At 55.2% G+C, this 21373-nt stretch overlaps 1 protein-coding gene across 2 annotated transcripts; it reads right to left on the reverse strand.

Annotated features, from left to right (window-relative positions):
• Positions 1 to 1004: 1004 nt before the first annotated feature.
• Positions 1005 to 9426, reverse strand: SFTPB (surfactant protein B). 2 transcript variants are annotated; one of them, XM_057309340.1, is made up of 11 exons: positions 9359 to 9426; positions 8880 to 9007; positions 8428 to 8499; positions 7924 to 8049; positions 7184 to 7312; positions 6612 to 6701; positions 5164 to 5278; positions 4845 to 5005; positions 3945 to 4025; positions 3357 to 3441; positions 1005 to 1980 (listed from the first exon to the last, which is right to left on the reverse strand). In XM_057309340.1, exons 1-10 carry the CDS (start codon positions 9417 to 9419, stop codon positions 3379 to 3381), a joined length of 1026 nt encoding a protein of 341 aa, XP_057165323.1. In that variant the 5' UTR covers positions 9420 to 9426; the 3' UTR covers positions 1005 to 1980; positions 3357 to 3378. The 2 variants fall into 2 exon arrangements, with proteins under 2 accessions (XP_057165323.1, XP_057165322.1); XM_057309339.1 differs by having other exon boundaries at positions 1006 to 1980; positions 5164 to 5347.
• Positions 9427 to 21373: the final 11947 nt, after the last annotated feature.

A 21373-nucleotide genomic window follows, 5' to 3' on the forward strand; every position in this document is an offset into this window, starting at 1 on the left:
GATGTGTATATTTATTGACCTGGAAAGATTGTTTTTATTTTATTTTATTTTATTTTATTTTATTTTATTTTATTTTATTTTATTTTATTTTATTTATTTTTTAAGGTTTTATTTTTAAGTAATCTCTACACCATTTTGTCCAGAGCTGACTCTGACGGCCTCATGGGCCCTGGGGGTGTGCTTGCTCTTCTGCCTCATGCAGGGGGCGCCCTCTGGCGCTGTCCTCAGGCCTGTCTGCTAGGTCCCTCTCGAAGGTTGTTTTTTGCACTCTTTCTAGTGTCTTGTTGGGGGCAGCCATCTCTGAGGGACTTTTGTGTTCTCCTCATCCCTGGAAAGTGAAGAACAAGTCCTCTCTGCTCTTAGGCCCTCACACCTCCTGGGGCTTCTCCTTTCTCACCCTGCTCTGGGGGTATGATGCTGGGCATATCTCAGGGACCCCCTGAGTCTCAACCGTAGCCGCTTCCTGCTGTTCTCTCCTCCCACCAACTGGTCCACTCCTGACCCTCCTGTTGAGTGATAGCTTCTGTTCCATCCTCCGGAGCTCATCCCCACACTTGCCTCACCTCCAGGCTCTGGCTTGCCATCTTCCCCGCCAAGCTTTTAAAACATTTAAAATACTCTTCTCTCAGGGATCTTGACCTTACTATTGAAATAATGGTTTCCAAGACAACAGTCTGCTGTAGATTTACAAAAATCTACTTACAAGTTCAAACTCAGAGGCCAAGGATTTGTGTACAACATCCTTACCCCAAGAGCATGTTGTATAGAAAGCTTTTTCCCTGCAGCTAGAATGGTGGAGATGTGGGGAAAATGGATTGGAAATGTTTATAGCTTGGTGCCAAAGTTTACATTCTGCTCTAGCCCTCTACTTGGATTGGTAGGATTGTGGGTGATTTCCACTCCTTTTTGACCTGCAGTTTCTGAATTTTCTATAATACACATGTATTTCTTTTGTAATAGGACATATAATAACAAAAGTTCTTTTATAAATAAAGGGACACTTCCGGGCACTTAGGTCTTTAAAGTTAAATGTTTATTTAAGTTTGTTGTTGTTGTATATTTTGATTTTGGGGGTACCCTAACAACCTCATCTCATCCCAATGAGTGGGCTCTTTGGGAGAGGGGAGGGTGAGATGCAGGGGCAGGGCCGGAAGCAGTAACTGGAGGGAGAGGCACCGTGGGCACCTGCTTCTCCCTCAAGGAGGAGAGTGATGTTGGTGCCCAGTCCAGCTGCCCTCGACGTGAGGCCGCGGCCTCGGGGGCATTTTAAATGACTGTCTTTTTCCTTTTCGTATAAAGCAATAGGCTTTATTAGTGTTGTTACAGGCATTGGATTACAGAGGAACTGATTTTTAGCACGCGCCCCAACTGAGCTTTGAGGAGATAAATCTTAGCAGAAATGGAACCATGCTGGAATTTCAACCAAAACTCTTCGGAAGCTCAACTTACAAAAAGATAAAAAGAAAACCCCTTTTTACATCTTGAAGTGATAGCTCTTAAGCAGGAGAACATCTCAGATATGAAAGCTTGTCCAATCACCTTCCCACCCTGCTTGAGTCCTGCTGTGTCCATTCTTGACAAGTCAGGGATTTCCTGATTTTTTTTTTTTTGAAGTTTGACTTCATATATCTATCTTTTATGGTGCTTGATGTTCCCAATTTTTTATTCTTCTGAATTTGAGTTTTGTGAAAGTATTGGCAAAATCACTATAAAAGCTAGGATCTTGTGCACATGGAGATGAGAGTGAGGCAGGCCCCGGCTTCTACCCCGCCATCCTCTTGGAGCCAGGGAAGGACCTTGTGGTTGACGAGTTCCCCTGGACCCAGCCCTGGGGTGTTGTGGGAGCGGGGCTGGCTCCAGTGGGCTGTGAAGCCTAGCTGGAAGTTCCTGGGCTGGAAGCCCCCTCTTACAGCTCCTCCAGAAGATGCTGCCCTGGCCGCTCCTCATACCCGGAGAGGAAGGAAGTGGCTCTGGTTTGGGCTGTGGTTAGAGATAGGAGAGGTGAGACTGACAGCCGGACTGAGGTTACAGGCTGTGGGCTCGTGGTCTGTCAGCTTACAGGAGATGGGGAAGGTGACCGTGGGAGTGAAGCCTTCTTCTCAGTGTGGGCAGAGGGCAGGGAGCCTGAGGAGGAGGCTGGTCATGTGGGAGAGCCCAGGAATCCTAGAAACCACCTTATTCGATCCCCCCTTTGCCGCTGCGGAGAATGAGAGCCAGAGAGGGGGCAACGTATCTTGGCTGGGGAACCCATGGTCAGTTGATGGAAGAGTTGGGACCAGAGCCCAGGCCCCCTGAGCCAATCCACTGCTTTTCCTGTTCCAACAGGGATGGCAGGCCCAGCTCTTTTTGGTTCCGGAAGTCTTAGGAGCTGGAGAAAGGAGACCACCCCGGTCTCCTAGGCAGCTCCCCAGCCCCCGGGTTCCCCCAGCTGTCATCAGGGTGGAAGGAAAACATGAATTTGGTCCCTGTGGGATAGGTCGGAGTTGGGGCAGACACTCCCTCCGCACCGCCTCCCACAGGGGCTTGTGATTGTAGAGAGATTCTGGAGCAGGCCTGGGCTGCCCCACTCAGAGGCAAGAGTTGGACCCTGAGGCTTGAGCACCGGGAGGGCATGGTGTTCATTGTTTCCTTCACAGCTGTAGACCTTGTCCCTAAAACATGGCCTGGCCATAGGCACCCACTACCTTTTTTAAAAAAGAGTGAACAGATGAGTGAGTGACCATCGTGTTAGGGGCTGGCTCTGAGCAGAATGGTGAAGTGGGCCAAGCTTGCTCTCAGGGACACTTCTAGCCCACAGTTGCAAGGTCTGTCCTTCTCAGAGTCATTTCTCTGCCCTGAGGGCCCTGGTCACAGGGGCTGCCTCTGACTCACCCCTCTACCCCAAGGTGCCACCTCTGACTTAGACAATGACAGTCAGGAAGACAGCAGTGTGTCTCAGGAAGGAGGAGTCAGAGACGGCGGGGTTCTGGCTTTAAGGGGACAGCATCTTTGTGCAGCAAAGTGTGATTTCCCCCGAACTTCAGGAAAGGTTGGCCTTGGTACGTCCAATACTGAATATCAGTGAGGGCAGTGGGGGAGCGGCAGCTTCCCTGAGGCCTGGGATAGGACCAACGAGGTGGGACTGGGCCTAGCACCGGGGGTGGTGGGATTCTGAGGAGAGGGAGTGAGGGAGGCCATTCTTGAGATGGTGCTGTCAGGAGCCCTCAGGAGCCTTGAGTTGTGGCCTCTGAGGGAGAGGATGGGGCATCCAGCAGCAGTGACTTCCTCTTCCTGCTTGGGGAGCCCAGGGCCCGCTGTCCCCATGGGTGCAGGACCCATCCACCTCTTCCTCCCCTCAACTGGGAGCCTGGACTCACCTGGCATGGCTTTGAGTTCTCGTCAGAAGTGAGGAATTTGGATACACTGGAGAGGGCTGAACGTGGTCCTACACGCCCCCAGGGCCTGTCATAGGGACAGTGTTAGGGCCGGAGGCCTTGCACCCTGTTCCCCTCTCCTAGCTCTGAGGGGGATGGGAAGCTCCTGCTGGAAGGGGCAGCTTTCACTTCGCCTGCCATCTGATGGGTGCTGTTGGTGTGACCTTGTAGACCTCTTGAGCCACTGCTGAGCCATGGGCCTTCTAGGTTTGGAGCCTGAGGAGGTAGGATGCTGGCCCCAGAACACCCACTTTGCAGCCCCTGCCGAGCACACGCTGTCCAGCAAACAACCCCCATTCCATGATGTGCATCAAACCTCACTCCTTAAAGTGGCTCCTCCTTTCCTCCATGTCTCCTTGTCCATTCTTTTGTGGCTTTTCCTTGACCCCTGTTAACATAGCGTCCTGGGCCTGCGCTCCTGGGGTTGCCCTGGACCTGGGGGAGCAGGGCCTCTGCCGATCGTGGACCGGAGAGGGTGGGCGCTCTGGGAGCCGAGGAAAGTTCTGGCAGCTGCTGGCAGGGTGAGAGTACCTGGCAGGTGGCGTGGGCGTCCCGGCCCCCGGACACGAGGCTCTGCAGTTGAGGCGTGTGCTGTTCCACGAACTGCTCACACTGAGGAAGGAGAAAGAAACAGGTGGGTGGGGGGCCGGGCCCTGGCAGGACTCTCCCTGTAGCCGCGTCACTCCACTGCTCCCTCCTGACCCGGTGGAGCTCCAGCCACCGCCCCCTCCGAGCAGCTCCGGCTGTGACCAGGCTGGCGGGCTGAGATGGAGGGCTTCTCTTGGGAAAGCCAGAGACACTGGAGATGGAGGGTCTGAAACTCAGGCCCAGGGGCTGTATCTTAGCCACCACCTTCCCATCCCCCCAAATGTCAGTTCTAGAAATCTTAAAGCGCCTCTGGTCTTGGCAACCTGACGTGGTGGGCAGTGGGGAGCCCTCCACGTCATGGAGCAGGGCAGTGCCAGCTTGCGTCAGGACTTGACTTGTGACAGGAATTCACTGTAGGGACTCTGAGTCCCGGGACTCTAGGACCTTCAAGCCCAGCTCTCTCCACGGGTGGGTGTGTCCCCAGGGAGTCACACTGAGAGGAGGGATGGGGCGAAGACAGATGGGGACCCTGGAGAGAAGGCCAGGCCCTCTCCTGCTCCCGTGGGCCTGGCATGATAACCAGGCCTTATTCTTTGTCCATGAGGGAGGCCTGCAGGTCCTCTGGGGCCCATGCCCTTTGTCCAAAGGCGACCCCTGACCTTGGCCGGTTTTGCCCTATGTTAGTGTTCCATAGATTTTGGGCCCACGTCCTGCCTGTTTGAGCTCCTCCAGGGCAGGGGTCAGACCACTCTGTGTGTCTCTGACTGGGAAGCCTCTCCTGGGGCCCCCCTCCACTGGGGGGCAGGCCCAGGGTCCCAAGTCCCCCGTGTGCCCGTCCCGCACCTTTTGCCTGTCCAGCCAGGAGTTGAGGCAGGCCTGGCGTATTGCCTGCGGCATGGCCTGCTCGCTGCTGTTCCCTGCCTGTGTGGTCACGAGCATGCAGACGTGGCAGTCGGACTCTTGAGGTAACCGTTCTCCGGGCAGGGACTCCAGAGCTCTGAGGACTGGAGAGAAAACCGTCAGGACTGCCCTGCAGAGGGGCTCGGTTCTCGTCCGGACTGGTGCAGTGCAGGGGCTCCGGGGAGGGGGAAGGCAGTGCAAGGCCAGGGCACAGGGGAAGAGGAGGGTGGGCGCTGGGGTGGGGCCGGGGCTGCAGGCTCACCGGGGCCAACGCCGTCCTCATTGGAGCACCGGAGGACCAGGCCACATACCAGCTGGGGCAGCACGCGGCCCAGCAGCGCGTCCAGCAGCAGGACAGTGTAGCGCTCGGCCAGGCACTGGCAGATGCCACCCACCACCAGGGGTACGACGTGGCACACCTGGCCCACAGCCATGGCCAGCACACCCTGGGGCGGGGGCAGAGACAGGGCACGGTGGGACCTGCCCCGGCAAGATCCGCACTGTGCCCGGCACCCACGGGCATTTCGTAGTTTGACCCTGCCCCCCTCTGGGAGGGGGAATGAGTATGCGGTTTACAGGTAAGGACGCTGGGCATCAGGGAGTCCGACGGGCCCGGCCAGAGTCACTCAGTGAGTGCGGGAGCCAGGCCGCCATCCCAGCTCTGAAAGGAGCATGGCTGGCCCAGGCAGGCGGGCATCAGCAGGGCCCCACGGTGATCAGACCTGTGTCTTCTCCCTGCAGACGCGGGGCTTGCTACATTTCCTCTGCGGCTGCTGGAGCCCACCCCGATTCCAAACTCAACCTCCTAGCTGCGGGGCAAGGAGAGGGGCAGAGGTGACAAGCACTCTGGCTCGTTCCCTCCCTCCTTTTCCATCCAGCCCACACGTGCCAAGAACCTGCAAGGCACAGGCTGGCCTTGGCTCCACCGCTGCTTGGCCACACCGCCCCCCTTGCTGGGAAGGTGCAGGGGGGCGCAGGACACAGTGAATTGTATATCTCCGGGGTGCGCTGCCTTCCAAACGGGTACGTTTCCCCGGGTGCACCTGCTCGTGTCAGAACCCACACTTGCCTAACCTCCCCGCTTCGATGACAGAGGAACAGACGTTGCTCTGTCCAAGGCCAGCCTGTCTGCTTGTGCCCTGGACCCCCTCCAACCTTCTCGAGTATGTTACCCTGCATTGTCCTCTCTCCCCACTCACTGCTTCTCCCATCTGCTGGTCAGGTTCATCGGCACACCAGCGTGCCAAGATGGCTTCTGTCGCTAAAAGCCTCACTTGTCGGGGTGTCTGGGTGGCTCAGTCGGCTCAGCTCTTGATTTCAGGGTGATGAGATGGAGCCCCACGTTGGGCTCCCCGCTGAGCTTGGAGCCTGCTTAAGATTCTCTCCCTTGCCCTCCCCCCCTTCCTGTGTGTGCTCTCTCTCTCTAAAAAAAAGAGAAAACGACTGGGATTCTTTGCCATCCGATGATGAGCTGCTGGTGGACAAGACCCAGGTCCTGTTCATTTTTGTTCTTTGACACCTGGCACAATGCCTGGCATATAATAGTGGGGGCTTCACAATTGTTGAATGAACTCTAGGCCTGGCCCCCACGGGGCCTGAGCCTGAGCTCCGGGGTCCCTTGTGTGGCCCCGACAGGGGTATGAGGAAGGGGAGGGGAGGATGGGGCTGTGGAAGGCCGTGCCGAGCTCCTCGTCTTCCTGGACGCCTCACCTTGGGAATCACAGCTTGGATCCGCTTGATCAGGGTCCTGCAGAGCCAGCAGTAGGGGAGGGGGATGGGCAACCGCTGCTCCGAGAGATCCTGGGGGAGAGAATCACCCCAGGTGAGGCCAGGCTGGGCGCTGGGAGAAGGCATCCTCCAGGCTCTGCCTCCCCGCCTCCTCTTCCCCTTCCCCCTCCTGTCTTAGGCCCTGCTTCGAGCTTCTTTTTTTGTTGTTTTTTTTAAAGATTTTATTTATTTGACAGAGAGAGAGACAGCCAGGAGAGAGGGAACACAAGCAGGGGGAGTGGGAGAGGAAGAAGCAGGCTCCCAGCGGAGGAGCCTGATGCGGGGCTCGATCCCAGAACGCCGGGATCACGCCCTGAGCCAAAGGCAGACGCTTAACGACTGCGCCACCCAGGTGCCCCTGCTTCGAGCTTTTTGTCCCCTCTCTGGCTCTGCCCTCTCCAGGGCAAGTGCTTATGGGCCTTGGCTATGGACTCGCTGTTTGGAACCCCCCTGTGTGTATGAGGGGCCAGCATGTAGGGGACCTCTGTCGCCTGTGTATGAGGCCCGGCCCTCACCTGGAGGGCTCCCGGCAGCCCAGGGAGGACCAGCTTCTCCGGCAGCGGGTCTGGCAGCTCGGGCTCCTGCCCTGGCTCGGGATGCCCAGGTCTGCACAGGCCCAGGTGCTTGCAGATGACCTTTGGGTTCTAGGGCACAATGCTGGGTGAGGGAGTGGTCAGGGTGTGGGAGGGGACCCACTCCTGCCCAGCCTGGCTCAAGGGCTTGCACTAGGACCCCTGGCTTTGGGCCTGGAATGGGGGCAGCAGGCTGGATGGGGGCTATGGCTTGGGGTTCTGTGGTGAGGGTAGGGGGAGCCGAAAGGCAGAGGTGGGGCAGTCTGAGGTCCTCGGGCAGGTGTCTGGGGATGTGTGTGGATGAGCACAAGCATGTATGTTTGGTGCAAGCATGGGTGTGAGTGTTTGTGTGCGTGAGTGTGTGATGGTGTGGGTTCTGCATGAGTGTGTGGTATGAGTGTGTGAATGAGTGTATGTGAGTGTGAAGGGTGTGAGGGTGTGTGGTGGGTGTTTTGTAAGCTCGCGGTGCGGGCCCACTCTGTATAGCTGGGCAGGTAGGGCTGTGATCTGGGGCATCTGGCTGTGGGCCACTGTGTCTCCTGGACTGGTCATGGGTAGGGGGTGTGTGTGTGTGTGTCTGTGTGTGTTGGGCTGGGGTGTAGTGTGTGTGAGTAACTCTGGGCGTCGCTGGACATGGGGGCTGTCAGCGAAGCAGGTTGGAGGCGAGGTTGCTGGGCCCTCACAATCTGGCTCTGAAAGTAGTCGACGACCACTGGGAAGTAGGTGTCAAGTAGGTGATGGCACTGGGGCACCAGCAGCTTCAAGGGGAGAACGTCACACTCATGCTCCAGGAACTTCCGCATCCTGTCCTGGGAGGTGGTGAGGAGACAGGTTGTAGACAGTCAGGCTGGCCTCGCTGAGGTCTGTGCCCGCCCGAGTCCCTGGATGCAGGACTGCCACCAGGCAGGCTGGCCACCCTCTCCCAGGGCACCAGAGTTGAGAGAGTGCCACAGGATCAAGTAGTTGCCTACAGGGAGGATCCTCCCCCGTAGGAGAGACCGTCTCCGGCTGTGCTGCTGAACTCACTCCCAGGACCCTCTCCTGGCTAAGAGGTTCCTGGAGTCGCCAGGCAAACCCATGCCTCACTCTCGGCCTGGAGATGGTCTCTTAGGGGGCTAACCTCTGTGCCCTGTCCTGTCCCCCATCTCTTGGCCCCCAAGCTTTATCAAGGATCTGGGCCTCATCACCTGGAAAATGGCCTCCTTGGTCATCTTGGTGAGGATGCGGACGATGTCCTCACATTCCTGGCACAAGTCATCCTGGGGAGGGGGCCCCAAGGTGGGGCATTTGAGTGGAGGGGGCATGCTCCCAGCTCAGGAGGGTGAGGCTGATAGTGCTCCAAGGCATAGGCAACTACCCCTATCCCCTCCCTTCCATGTCATCTTTCCCCATCCCATCCCATCCCATCCCATCCCATCCCATCCCATCCCATCCCATCCCATCCTACCCCATCCCATCCCATCCCATTCCCATCCCATCCTATCCCATCTTATCATCCATCCCATCCCATCCCATCCCATCCCATCCCATCCCATCCCATCCCGTAGGGGGTCTTGAACCCCCTCAGGCCCACGCAGAGGCTACCCAGCACCCTCTGTACTAGACCCCCAGTCTCCGTGCGTCCGTGGGAGGTACTCACAGCTCTTGCGTAGCCCCAGACTTCCTGTAGGCAGTGCCCCAGGGCTCCACACTGCAACGCTTGCTCTAGGCTTTGGCACCAGAACTCGGGGCCCCTGGCACAAGCCAGGGACGAGGTGGTCCAGTCAGCTGCAGTTTGGGGCCAAAGCAACATTGGAATTTAGGCTACGCCTGGCACTGACTTCACCCAACCTCCAAATCTAGTTTTACCAGGAGCACGTGGCCTTTAAGCATGCTGGAGTCAGATGGAGCAGGGTTCCACCTGCCCTAGTGCCCCCGGCTGTGTAACCTTGGACAAGCGCGGGAGCCTCTCTGAGCCTCAGCTTCCTCATCTGGAAATGAGGATATTGGCCGAACTAGGGATAATAGGGATGTAGGGAACTAGGCGGAACGAGAGCTCAGTAAGCCTGGAGATGGATGGGAAGTCTCCACACCCGGCCCCAGGTGAGAGGGAGTGGACGAGAGGCTGGGGAGACTCACCAGCGCCCGGGCCACACAGCGTGGGGAGCAGCAGCCACAGCAGCAGGCGTGACCGGGCCATGTCACCTTCACAGCCTGGACAGCCTGCTGGGGCGGGGGCCCTTATACCTGGCCGGGGGGAGGGGGGGCATGGGGGCAGGGCTGTGTGGGAGCTGCAGGGACCTCAGTGTTTGCCTTTGTCCTGGAGAGCCCTCCAGGTGCTTTGATCCCTGCCTCTTGGGAGCAGTGACACTCTACCAGTCCCCCCCTGTCCCCACTGTTTCCTGCCTGATGCCTGGTTCCTGCTCCCTCTCTCTTCCTGCCCTAAGTCCCATGGGCCTGGACTCCTGGGTCCCTGCAAGCAGGGGGCTTTTGAGTGTCCACATCTGGTACATCTCTCTGGGCTAAGGGGGGAAACAGAGGCAGGACCAGGGCAGCCAGTGTGCGCCCCCTCCCATTACCTCCCAGCCCCTCAGGCCTCCTCCACTCTTGAGCAATGCTCTCAAGAGCTTCCTGCCTGGCTCTCTCTTTTTCTCTCCCTCTCTCTCTCTCTCTTTTTGTTAAGATTTTAAAATTTATTTTAGACAAAGAGAGAGAGAGCAGGGAGGAGGGGCAGAGGGAAGGGGAGAGTGAAACCCAAGCAGACTTGGCACTGATCATGGAGCCCAACGCAGAGCTCGATCTCACAACCCCGAGATCACGACCTGAGCCGAAACCAAAGGTCAGGCACTTAACCAACTGCACCACCCAGGCACCCCTCTGCCTGGCCCTTGACCCAGGGCAAGCCCTAGAGGGGCAAACTCGGGACCCTCCTAGGCCACCTACTTCCCACCCTCTCCTTACCCTTTCCCCAGAAAACTCTGGTTCTGTGGGCACATGTTTGTCGTTCCTCAGAAGAGCATTTACATGAGACAAAACCCCCAAGAGCCCCAAGTTTGTGAGACAAGGATGTGGGGACAAGATTTCCAGAGTGGCTCCTGAGCAGCCAAGTTGTCCCCTAGGGGCCCCTCCCGGGTAGGGGCGGGCCACAGCTGGAGTCCAGGAGAAAGTGTCCTTGGCAGGGCTAGAGGCTCCCGGGTCAGGTCGCACTGGCTGGGCACACCCGGGGACAAGCTCCCCACCAGCCCAGGGCAGGACACTTCTGTGAGTGCAAGGAGTAGAGCCTCAGCTCCTTGTCACCAGCTGGTGATGAGTGTATCTGATGACGGAGGTGCCCTCCGCAGCGGAGGCTCCCGGCCTCTGTGCTCCAGGAGGCGCCCCGAGACTCATGGCGTTGGGGGGCCGGGAGTTAGTGCCACGGCACACGGGATGGTCAGGTGACACGCTGGAGGTCACCCAGCGATCTGTGTAGTTTGTTGGCTCAAGCCCTGGTCAGTAAGAGAATGTGGGACTACGGATCTGGAGCAGGGTGACTTGGGCAGAAGCCAGGAAGGTGGGACTGGAATGTGCTAGTGGGTTGCTAGGTGGGGAACAGGTGAACTGAGCTGGATGCAGCCAGTTTGGGTGCCGTCAGGACCGACTGAGCAGCAGAGCAGGCTCTGTGGACGGCTGTCTCCAGGATGCGCTGGTCAGGGTGGTCTCGCAGCGGTAACACAGAGCCCTCAAGGCCAGTGACTTCCCAGGACACAGCTTGTTTCTCACTGCCATCCTGGAGCACAGCAGGTTGTCTTGGGGGGGAGGCTCTGGTTCACAAGGTCATTCAGGGGCCCGGGCTCCTCCATCTGCCTGCCCGCCATCCCCCAGGGCTGGGAGTTCTCCCCTGGATCCTCTGCCTCTGGCCGGCAGGGCACAGAGGGGAAGCCCGGAGGACATGAGGGGAGTTCGAGGCCGGGCCGGGTGGGGGGTGGATTGTCCATCAGCTGTGCCGTCAGCTCATGGTGCAGAGCTCAGTCATGGGTCCCTGCTGAGCTGCACGGCAGGCTGGCAGATGCAATGAGCCTGAGCGCCCGGGGCCCAGGGGAATGGGGTCCGACACACCTCTCATCTCAAAGCCAGCCCAGTAACACAGAGCTGCGTGTTTCGTGGGGTTTTCTGGAGAGCAGGTCTGTGGCTTCTCCCCGCTGCTGAGAACTGTCATCCCAGAGCAGAAAATAAAAGAAACACAGAAAGTCAGCCATTGCAGAGAGCCCCGGCCCTGGAGGGGAAGGAGGGGTCCCCCCCACGGTCCTTGGGATGGGTCTCTGGTTCCCCTTGCTCCAACACCACAGTCGACACAATCTCTGATCAAAGTTTGGCTTTTCATGGGGCATGGACATAGAGCCTGCGCAGATCTGTCCCCTGTCCTCCTGGCCCATCTGTTTCTCACTGTCAGTGAAGAGAAAATCATTCTGGGATAAACAGTCAAACAAACAAACAAACCTGGCACTGTTAGCTGTCCCAAGGTCTGGGAGCTCGTGAACTTGAGTTTGTTGATAAGGATGGCTCCCCTCCTGGTGTGTGGACAGTTGTCATTTCTGCGGGCTGGCCTGTCATGACCAAGCTTCCTGTCTAGCACCGTGTCCACAGCTGGCCTCGGTCCCCACTGCACCAGTCTATCCTTGTCTGCCGGCAGCAAGAAAGCGGCCTCGTGGGGCACCCGGGTGGCTCAGTCAGTTAAGCATCTGTCTTCGGCTCAGATCATGGTCTTGGGGTCCTGGGGTGGAGCCCTGAGTCAAGTTCCCCACTGAGCAGGGAGTCTGCTTCTCCCTCTCCCTCTCTCTCTGCCTTTCTCCCAGTTGCTCTCTCTCTCTTTCACTCTCTCAAATAAATAAATGAAATCTTAAAAAAAGAAAGAAAGAGAGAGGAAGGAAGGAAGGAAGGAAGGGAGGGAGGGAGGGAGGGAGGAAGGAAGGAAGGAAAGAGACAGAAAAGAGGCCTTGCCGCACTCCTGGAATTGGCAGGCCCGTGGGCCCCCTCCCTGCATCCCCCACCAGAGCCAGCTGGACCAGGGCTAGACACCTGCCCCAAAGAGGTTCAATCCACAGGCCCGGCGGAGCCAACTGGATTTTGAATTGGGAGGTCAGAGCTGTGTCACGGGTGGTGGGACAGCAGAGAAGCCAAGGTGTGAAGACCAGTCAAATTGGTGGTGCGAGCAGAGAGGGTCCTGGGCTACTGAAGGCCCAGGGGCCTGGAGCAAACCCTTCACACCTCTAGGCTGCCTCTTATTGAAAAGCAGGGGACGCCAAGTGTTGGTGGGGATGTGCAGAGTGGGAACCCAGTGCATTGCTGGTGGGGGGTGAGAAGGTGCGGCTGCTGGAAGAGCAGCGTGGGCAAAACAGTGGCTCCAAAAGTCGTCAGTGGCCTCATGCCACAGAATGATATTCTCACCAATGGTAAGAATGGTCGGTTTTGCGTGTGCATGTTTTACAGCAGTTCTGAAACGTCGAGGGCAGGACGAAGACACAGAGGGAGAAGGAAGCCAGCTGGAGCAGAGTTTGTTTTCTTTCTTTTTTTTTTTTTTTTTTAAGATTTTATTTATTTATTTGACAGAGAGAGAGGCAGCGAGAGAGGAAACACAAGCAGGGGGAGTGGGAGAGGGAGAAGCAGGCTTCCCTCTGAGCAGGGAGCCCGGTGTGGGGCTCGATCCCAGAATGCTGGGATCATGACCTGAGCCGAAGGCAGACACTTAACGGCTGAGCCACCCAGGCGCCCTGTCTTTTTTTTTTTTTCTTCTTTTGTAAATGAATTCATTTTCTCCTGCAGTATAGTGGGCAGACTTGTTTCTCTGTCTGACTGTAGAAAAGGTCAGAAGTCTGGGTGGAGAGAACTGGGGGCTGAGACAGGGGGTCAGGGAGTGCTGTCACAGGTTATATGTGGAAATCTCTGGGGTCTCCTTGGAGAGGGGCAGGTGAAGAGCCCACTGACTTCCTTGTCCATCCTCTGTGGCTCCAGAGTGCGTCTCCGTGACTGCCCCCGGGGGCTGCTCCCCAAGGGCCTAACACTGCCCTCCCTGGCCATGCCCATGCCCATGCCCATCCCTGCTCTGGGCTTGACTTATTCCTCTGTGCTGTGTGGTTTGGGGGTAAAACCCAGGGACGCCTGATGGGAGCCCTTGCTAGCACTGCTCCTTTCTTCTGTCTTCAGTTCCTTCAAAAGAAGGCATTTCCCCTGGGAGGGGGGCAGGGAGGGAAGCTTGGCCTTTCTGCCAGAGCTCTCACCCAGGCATTCATTTGACCCAATGCTGGTTCATGGTCTGGGAGTTGGGAGCACGGGGGTCACTGCCCCGGTATACTTCAAGTGCCTTCCTTGGGAGCCACAGACCGGTGAGCAGAGCAGGGCACCGCCCAGGCCCTGGGAGAGGGGAGGCTGTGGGGGGCATGGGACAGCTGGGCAGAGAGTTCAGGGAGCCTAGGAGTTGGGCCTGTCAAATGGGGGGTGGGATTGGGGAAGTGCTCCAGGCAGAGGGAGTGGCTCCTGCAGAGGCCCGGGAGGGGGAGCATCAGGGTTACTTTGTTCCTATTTGATGGAGGAGACAACTGTGGCCCCCTTCCCGATAGTGAGTTCAGAATGGTGGGGCTCAGTGTGGGGTAATGGCTGGCCTTTTAGCCTCCAGCCCCATGAGGGAATACCTTTCTTTTGTTTGAAGCCACTCCGTTTGGGACTCAGTAAGGGAGTCTAACAAAGCCCTACCGTTGCCCGCCATATCCAACCCGCTGCATCTCTCCCTCTCCTCCACCAGCAGCCAAGCCCATACTTTGCACATGTGAACTCAGAGCTGCCATGTCCACGGAGGCTTGGTGCTGGTCAATGTTGCTGTGTGTGGTTTTGTTTTCTGTGACTCAAGGGTCTGATAGTGGTAGAGGCCTGTGGGAAGAACACAGTTTCTGGGTATTAGGAGAGATGAGTCTATGTCCCAAGCCTGCGGATGCACCATGAGTGGGGCACACAGTCCCCTTTGCCAGTAATGACAAGTGAGCACGTGTTAGGGTTCAGGTCCAGAAGAAATCTGCTGGGGGCTGTAGGGGGTGGGTGTATTTCTTGGCAGTGTGTCCTCCTGGTGAAGAGACCGGTGGGGACAAATGCCTCTATTTCCTTTTGGACATTCCCATGCAAAGATGTGATGTTGGAGCAATAGCAGCCATTCTGTCCCAGGAGGGAGGAACACGAGAAGCCCAGAGAAGTGGTTCAGAGCCCTGACCTGGCTGAGCTGCCAGTTTACTATCCCTGAGCTTTTTTGTTCTGCTCATACAATTTCTAGTCAGGTATATTCTTGTGAGCCACCCAAATCATCTCATCCGAAGGCAGAAGGAAGGGAAGAAAGACCTAGTGAGGAAGCAAGGGAGGAAGGAAGTCGGTGGATTCTTTCCATTCTTTCTGTGCAGATTAAACTCCATCTCCTCCATGGAGGTCTCCCAGTGTGCACCCCACTGGAGTCCATCTCCCCTCCTCTTGCCCCCACGGACCATCTGTCCTTTGTGACATCTCAGCACTGGCAGACTTGCATGAACTTTGGCTTGGAGGCCACAGCTGGAGCCTCAGAATGACCCCTCCTGGGGTCCACACACAGTGTGTTCTGCCCATGTCCTGGGATGGTAGCCCTGGGATGAACAGAAGCAGGGGGATTGGGGAGCCTCTTGGGAGAACCCTCTCCCTAAGGGACGAGGGAGTCACCCGGCCAGACTTGTCCCTCTGACAAAACCTCAGACACCTGAAGAGAGGTGCGGACCTGAGCTCCTCATGGCCTTGGTCACTCCCCAGCCCAGCCCTGCCTCTTTGACTAAGGTCCGGGTTCTAGGAAAGGAGAGAGTAGAGACACGTCCCACTAACACCTTTGGGTGTGGCTAGGATGTTAGGCAGTTATGTCAAGCATACCCCCAAGAAAAGCAGAAATAGGCATTTCCCAGAATATTGACACGAGGATGGGCCTGGGATGCTTCGGAAGGGAGGAGACAGTAGGAGATGGAATTCTTGCCATGGCCGGAAGGGAGGGAGCCTGTGACTTCCCGTTATTACTCTGACAGTGACTCCGTTTAAAAAAAATTTATTTATTTATTTGGGGTGGGAAGGGGGAGGGGAGAGAGAATCCTTAAGCAGACTTCCCACTGAGTGCAGAGCCTGAGGCAAAGCTCGATTTCAAGAATCTTCAGATCATGACCTGAGCCGAAACCAAGAGTGGACAGTTTAAGGACTAAGCCATCCAGCAGCCCCAGATTGACTCCATTTTTAAACTCACATTTAAGCCCATGTTCCCTGAAGATACAATGAACAAACCTGCTAAGACTCTGGCCCTCAGGGGGCTTCCCTCCTCCTGGATGCTGTGTTGGGGGCGGATGTCTCTCTCCTTGACCTGTGGGCCCCAGGGTCAGGCGTCCTGTTTCATTCCGATCTGTGGCTCTCAGGCCACCCTGATGGGGCTCTGTCTGGGTGGGTGTCCGAACATATTTCCTGAATCGAGGAGTCCTGCTGGATTAATCCCACTCCGGGTGGTAAGAGCTTAATAGGAGTAGTTCTCCCCCACACAGCCCTTTCATATTCTCTCCTGAACGTAGAAATGTCTGAGGGCAGAGGATGAACTAAAATCACCGCGCAGGCTTTCTTAGCACTAGCAAGAGAAAGTTTGACTTCGGGGAACCATTCCTGTGATTTTTATGTTCATTAATGAATTTCGGTTTCCAAAGGATGTGTATCAGGAATTTTTTTTTTTTTGTTACAAACAAGAGCGAAATTGACTCAAACGACTTCTACCAAAAAGGAATGTCCAGACATCGGTCAAGTAGCTGTAGGCAAAGCTTGGTCCATAGGCCCCCATCCTGTCCCCGAGACCTGGCTCTGTCTGTGCCTGTCCTCTGCTTTCTGTGGGGTCTTCCTGCAGCTCTCTCTGTCCCCTCATGGAGTGAAATGTGGTAGCCGATCCAGATGTCCCAGCTTCGCCCCGCACAGTCGAGGCAGGAGGGGGGCTCCTCTGGTAGCCCCGCTCATGGTCAGAGGGAGCCTTTCTTCCCTGAAGCCACAGCACACGTCTCACATCTCATTGGTCAAATTGGGGTGCGGACCCATCCCTGAGCCCATGACTGCCAGGGAAGTGGGACACACGGAAGGGGGAGCGGGGAGCAGGAGGAAGGGGGCACGGAAGGGAGAGTGGGGAGAGGGAGGAAACACGAGAACTGTGTGCTGTGGTCACTGCAGGAAACCTGTGAGCAGTGGGCGAGCAAGAGGGGGAAAGCCCCCCGGGACCTGAATTTCAGAGAGGGGTCTGCTAACTTGGAAGTGGCCTCTCAGCTTCCAGAGGAGAGTGCAGGCTGGCCCATGCCTTGATTTTGGCTTTGTCGCCCACCCGGGCTTCCGGCCTCCAGAACTGTGAGGTCCTAAATGGGTGTTGTTTCCAGCCAGTGACTGTGTGATCTGGTTTACAGCAATGGAATGCTAATGAGATAGGGAGACATCTTTTCCTAAAAAGACATTTTTCTTAACTGGATCCCCACTTCGTTCATCTTGAACACCTTTTCAAGGGCGAGAATAGGGCTTTCCCTCTCTTCCCTGCCTGCGTAATGTTTCGTTTTATGAACTCTACCATAGTCTATGTACTCATTCCCCCAGGAATGGATTATTTTCAGGTGTTTGGGATTAGGAACAACGTCTCAAAGAATCCCCTTCGCCTGTGTTTGTGGGCTTGTTGGAGTGTTCTCAGCTAGGCTCCACCTGAGACTGGCTGAAGGCCAGCATATTTACACTTCCCTGAGCTTTGCCAATAGCTCTTCCAAGATGTCCTGTTGACCTTTGCTCCCATGGGGGAGGAGGTGCCTTTCCTCTCCCTGGAGCTGTGCATCTTTCTTTCCGAATTGTAAAATGCATGTAAGGAAGTCCCCATCGTGACCATTCTTAAGTGCACAGTTAGTGGCCTTGAGTACAATCCCCCTGTTGTGCAACCATCATGAGCACCCATCTCAAGAACTCGTGGGTCTTACAAAATAAAGTCTGTATTCATTAAAAATAAATACTGCCTTGAAACCAATTTTACCATCTATGTTAGCTAAGTAGCATGTAAATAAAAACTTCTAATCAAAAAAAAAAAAGAAAGAAAGAAAACAAACCCCAAATAACCTCCTATTCTCCCAGCCCCGGGCGACTACCATTGTGCACCCGTCTCTATGATGGCGACCACTCTCCGGGCCTCCCGTGAGTGGAGTCACGCAGTGTTTGTCGTTTGGTGTCTGGCTGATTACACTGAGCATCGTGTCCTCAAGGTTCATCCGTGTTGTAGCATGCGCCAGGATTTCCTCCTTCTCAAGGAATAATGGAATCATGTTCCATTGTCTATAGATACCACATTTTTTTAATGGGATCGTGAAGCTTGTGAATGTCCCTAAAATGCATCTGTATGGTGTGGCTGCCGTTGGTTTGGAGGGAACTTCTGTTCTTTGTTAATTAGGTTCTTTTCTGCTCTCCTGGCCCAGCCTGCAGCTGCTCAGGCCTAAGGAGGGAAGAGGTCCCGAGAGGCCTCTCCAAGGGGTCTGGGTCTCTGTTGTGCAGGCAGGGAAGCTTCAGGCGGAGTCCGGGGGTGCCAGGATGGCTACGCCTGGAACCTGTGCAAAGTGGCGTGGGAAATGTGGAGCCTGAGGCTGGCATCTTGAGGAAGGAGGTGGGTCCGGGGAAGTAGCCGCTGAGGCAGCTGCAGGAGGAGAGAAGGCCCGGGGAGCCTTGCTGTTTGAACTGCCTCAGGACAGGGGAAGGCTGATGGCAGCCTCAACAGAGGGAAGAGAAGCTGATTCTGACTGGAAGGGTGCCAGCTGCCAGTTCTGTGAGACAGGTGGCTTTCTTGGAAAGCTTGGGTCAAGGGACTGTAGCAGGGCAGTGGGTGAGGCAAGGGTCAGGTATCAGGGTACCCAGTGGCAAAATCCTTTATCTACATGAGGCCACAGGGGAAGCCAGAGTCACTTGGGTGATTCTGGGATGCAGCAGGTGGGTGAGGGTGGGGAGAGGGCAGGGCAGAGCTCAGAGTGGTTATAAGGAGCCCATTTTAAAGGTCTCTGGAGCCAAGGTCTCATCAATCCTGGAAGCCAGAGATGGAAGTTCCCAGTGACTCTGGGGCTTCTCAAAGGCAGGGACCCATGTAGGGATGAGTCTGGGATGGGAGATTATGAAAGTTTGTGAAGTTATCAGCAGGAGGTGGACACAAGGGGGAAAAGGTGATGTAAAACATTAACCTCTGAGAGCAGAAGCCTGGGGAGAGGCTGGGCCCCTCTTGTGGCCTGGGAACTTGAGAAACTGGTCTTGGGTGGTCCCGATGAAGTTTGCTATCTCTATGATAACCTCCTGATCTCTTGTTGTTTCACACTCTGAGGTGTCACTCAGATGGTGTTGGCCTGTGGTCAGGAGTGTGACCTCAGCTTTGATCAGGAACACTAATGAGAGGTTCGTGAGTCATCCCTCCCCATCTGATCTGTCTAGTTGGCCAGAGTGGTGCATTCAGTGGTGTCTGTCCAAAACACAAAGCAGGTATGCCTGTCATTTCTCAACCACCCGTCAGGCTTCCGGTATCAGTAGCCGGCCCATGTACCAGAATGAGCCCCTAGAGTCAGTTGATGCATAAGCTGTGTCTGTAACATGTAGTTTAGAAGGTATCCAGGGAAGTGCATCTAAAATGTGAGAGGAAGTTATACCATGTGGACCTCTTTCCAGTCATCCATCCATCCGTGCATCCAACCCAAGTATCATTCAGATCTTGTTCCTTCACTTCTTCATTCCAGACCAACTTCAACCATCCATCCATCCATCCATCCATCCATCCATCCACTATCAATCCATCCATCCATCCCTCTATCTATCCATCTGCCATCTGTCCATCCATCTGCCATCCATCCATCTATCCATCCATTCATTTATCCAGAAAGATGCAAGGAAGTGATGGACATGTTCACTGTCTTGACTGCCACGATAGTTTCATAGGTGTAGACATGTCAAAACAGACAAGGTTGTACACTACAAATGCCTGCCTTTAACTGTATCTCAATGAAGTTGGAAAAAGGAAGGTAATTAGTGTGTATCAGAAGCTCAAAACTGATACCAACTCAAAACATCCGTCAGCAGGCAAATGGATAAATTCTGCAATATTTCCACAACGGCATAGTGCCCAGCAATAGAAGGGAACGAACGGCTCCTGCCCAGAACAACGTGCATGAATCTCTCGCACATTCCTGCTACTCACAATAAGCCAGACACAACAGAATGCATTATGTGTCATGCCATTTACGTACATTTCAGTGCTAGAGGAAATGGGATTATGGTGCTTAAGAGCGTGTGCTCGGGTGATCACTAGCGAGACCGGCAAGGACTTGAGTATCATTAAGGTCAGGGTGGTGTCACTTCAGGGGAGGAGAGGGGGAGGGAAGAGGAGGTTTCTGGCGTGCTGGCAGGGTTCTTGCCCCAGGTGGTGGTTACATGGATTTTTCCTTCAGAGGGACCGATCGACCTGTCCATTTGGTTTTGTGCACATTCCTGAATATGTGTTACATTTTGTCATTAAGAACGGAGCAATGCACGTATACTGTGCTTGTGTGGAAAGATAAAAAAGGAAGTCGCAACAGTGGTTTCCCCTGAGGAGAGAGACTGTGGAATAGTGGGGAATTTGGGGGAGGGGGGACAGGAGGGGACGATTATATTTGCTTTCCCGTGCTTTTTGTAACTAAAAAAATTTGCAGAATTTCCTCATGCTACATAAATAGAAGTCCGAAATTTGAATCATAAATTCGTTGATGGTAGAGCAGAGAAGGGGCTCTCCAGCTGCAGGAGGTGAAGTGGGGATCCAAGCAGAGTAGAAGAAAGAACCAGAAAGATGGCTTGTGGGTACTTGTGAGTGTGTGTGTGTGTGTGTGTGTGTGGAGTAGGACACAGGAAGAGGAGGCAGAGGGGACTTCAGAGAGATGCAAAGCAAAGAGAGACTTGATCCGGGATTGCTGGCTTTGAAGATGGCGGGGTCATGCGCTAGGGAACGCTGGCAGCCTCTCCAAGCTGAGTGACCCTCAGCTGGCAGCCAGTAAGCAATGGGGAATGTCAGTCCTACAAGCACGTGACACGGAATTCTGCCAACAACCCGAGTGATCTTGAAAGTAGAGTCTTCCCAGAGAGAAGCCTGAGAAGCCATCACCTTGATTTGGCCCTTGTGAGACCCAGAGCAGACCAGGTTGAGCCCAGGCAGACTTCGGAGCTACAGAGCCGTCAGGCACTAAATGGGTGTTGTGTTAAGTCACTGTGTTTATGGTCATGCTGCGGCAACAAGAGAGAAATAATGTAGCCATGGGCTGACGTGGGCAATAGAAGTGGTTTCTCACCTATTGCCTAAGGGGGTCCTCGGAGACAACACTCCATGGGTCAGGCTCTTCTGGGAATAAAATGGAGAGAAATTCATAAAGGACAGTGAGAGGCTGCATTATCAACCCAACTCCAGCTGTATATGGGGAGTGATGGGAAAGGCATTTGGCCTCCTGGACAATCTGAGTCACCTTGGACACTCATCTAGACATCTAAGTTACAGCCACATCCTGCTGACCACAGCCCTGACAGTTGCAACCATCCGGTTAACAGAAAGAACAAATCGTGTGTGTGTGTGTGTGTGTGTGTGTGTGTGTGTGTGTGTTCACTGGACTCCGACGGTACCCCAAAGATACAGAGGACACAGTGCAAGGACAGAGATGCTCATCTTTGGTAGAGTGAATTAGACCCCCCGCCACTTCTCCTGGCTTTCACAGGACGAAGGCAGGGATCATAAAAGCTGTCTCAGTCGGTGCTCAGTGCAGAAAACAGGAACCCCAGGGAATTCAAGAGCAAGGGACTTAAAGGAAGGAAGTAAGTCCTCAAACACTGTAAGTAGGACTGAAGGAGCTGGTTCTGACTGGGCCTCAAGGAGCAGTCCGAGAGCAATAAGGACTTGCCCACATGGCTGTCTCTGAGGTTGTCCCTGAAGCTCAAGTTCAAGGACATACATCCAAAGCCACCATGTGGGGATTGGAAAGCCCAGCTTAAGAAGTCTTTTGACCCTGGAAGGGCTCCTGCTCCCAACCTCACATTTCCAGGACCTTGCTTACCAGCCAAAACAGGGAGAAGGGCCAGAGAGATGGCCTT

The sequence above is a fragment of the Ursus arctos genome, unplaced genomic scaffold (genome assembly GCF_023065955.2).
Source record: "Ursus arctos isolate Adak ecotype North America unplaced genomic scaffold, UrsArc2.0 scaffold_8, whole genome shotgun sequence".
Taxonomy (NCBI): Eukaryota; Metazoa; Chordata; class Mammalia; order Carnivora; family Ursidae; genus Ursus; species Ursus arctos.

What these genes read in the sequence shown, in the direction of transcription:
- SFTPB (XM_057309339.1), bottom strand. Translation starts at nt 9,419, where the DNA reads ATGGCCCGGTCACGCCTGCTGCTGTGGCTGCTGCTCCCCACGCTGTGT. An exon ending in ACTACTTTCAGAGCCAGATT is followed by an intron (nt 7,313 to 7,923) that starts GTGAGGGCCCAG and finishes ATTGTGCCCTAG; the next exon opens with AACCCAAAGGTCATCTGCAA. An exon ending in TCCAAGCTGTGATTCCCAAG is followed by an intron (nt 5,348 to 6,611) that starts GTGAGGCGTCCA and finishes CCCCCGCCCCAG; the next exon opens with GGTGTGCTGGCCATGGCTGT.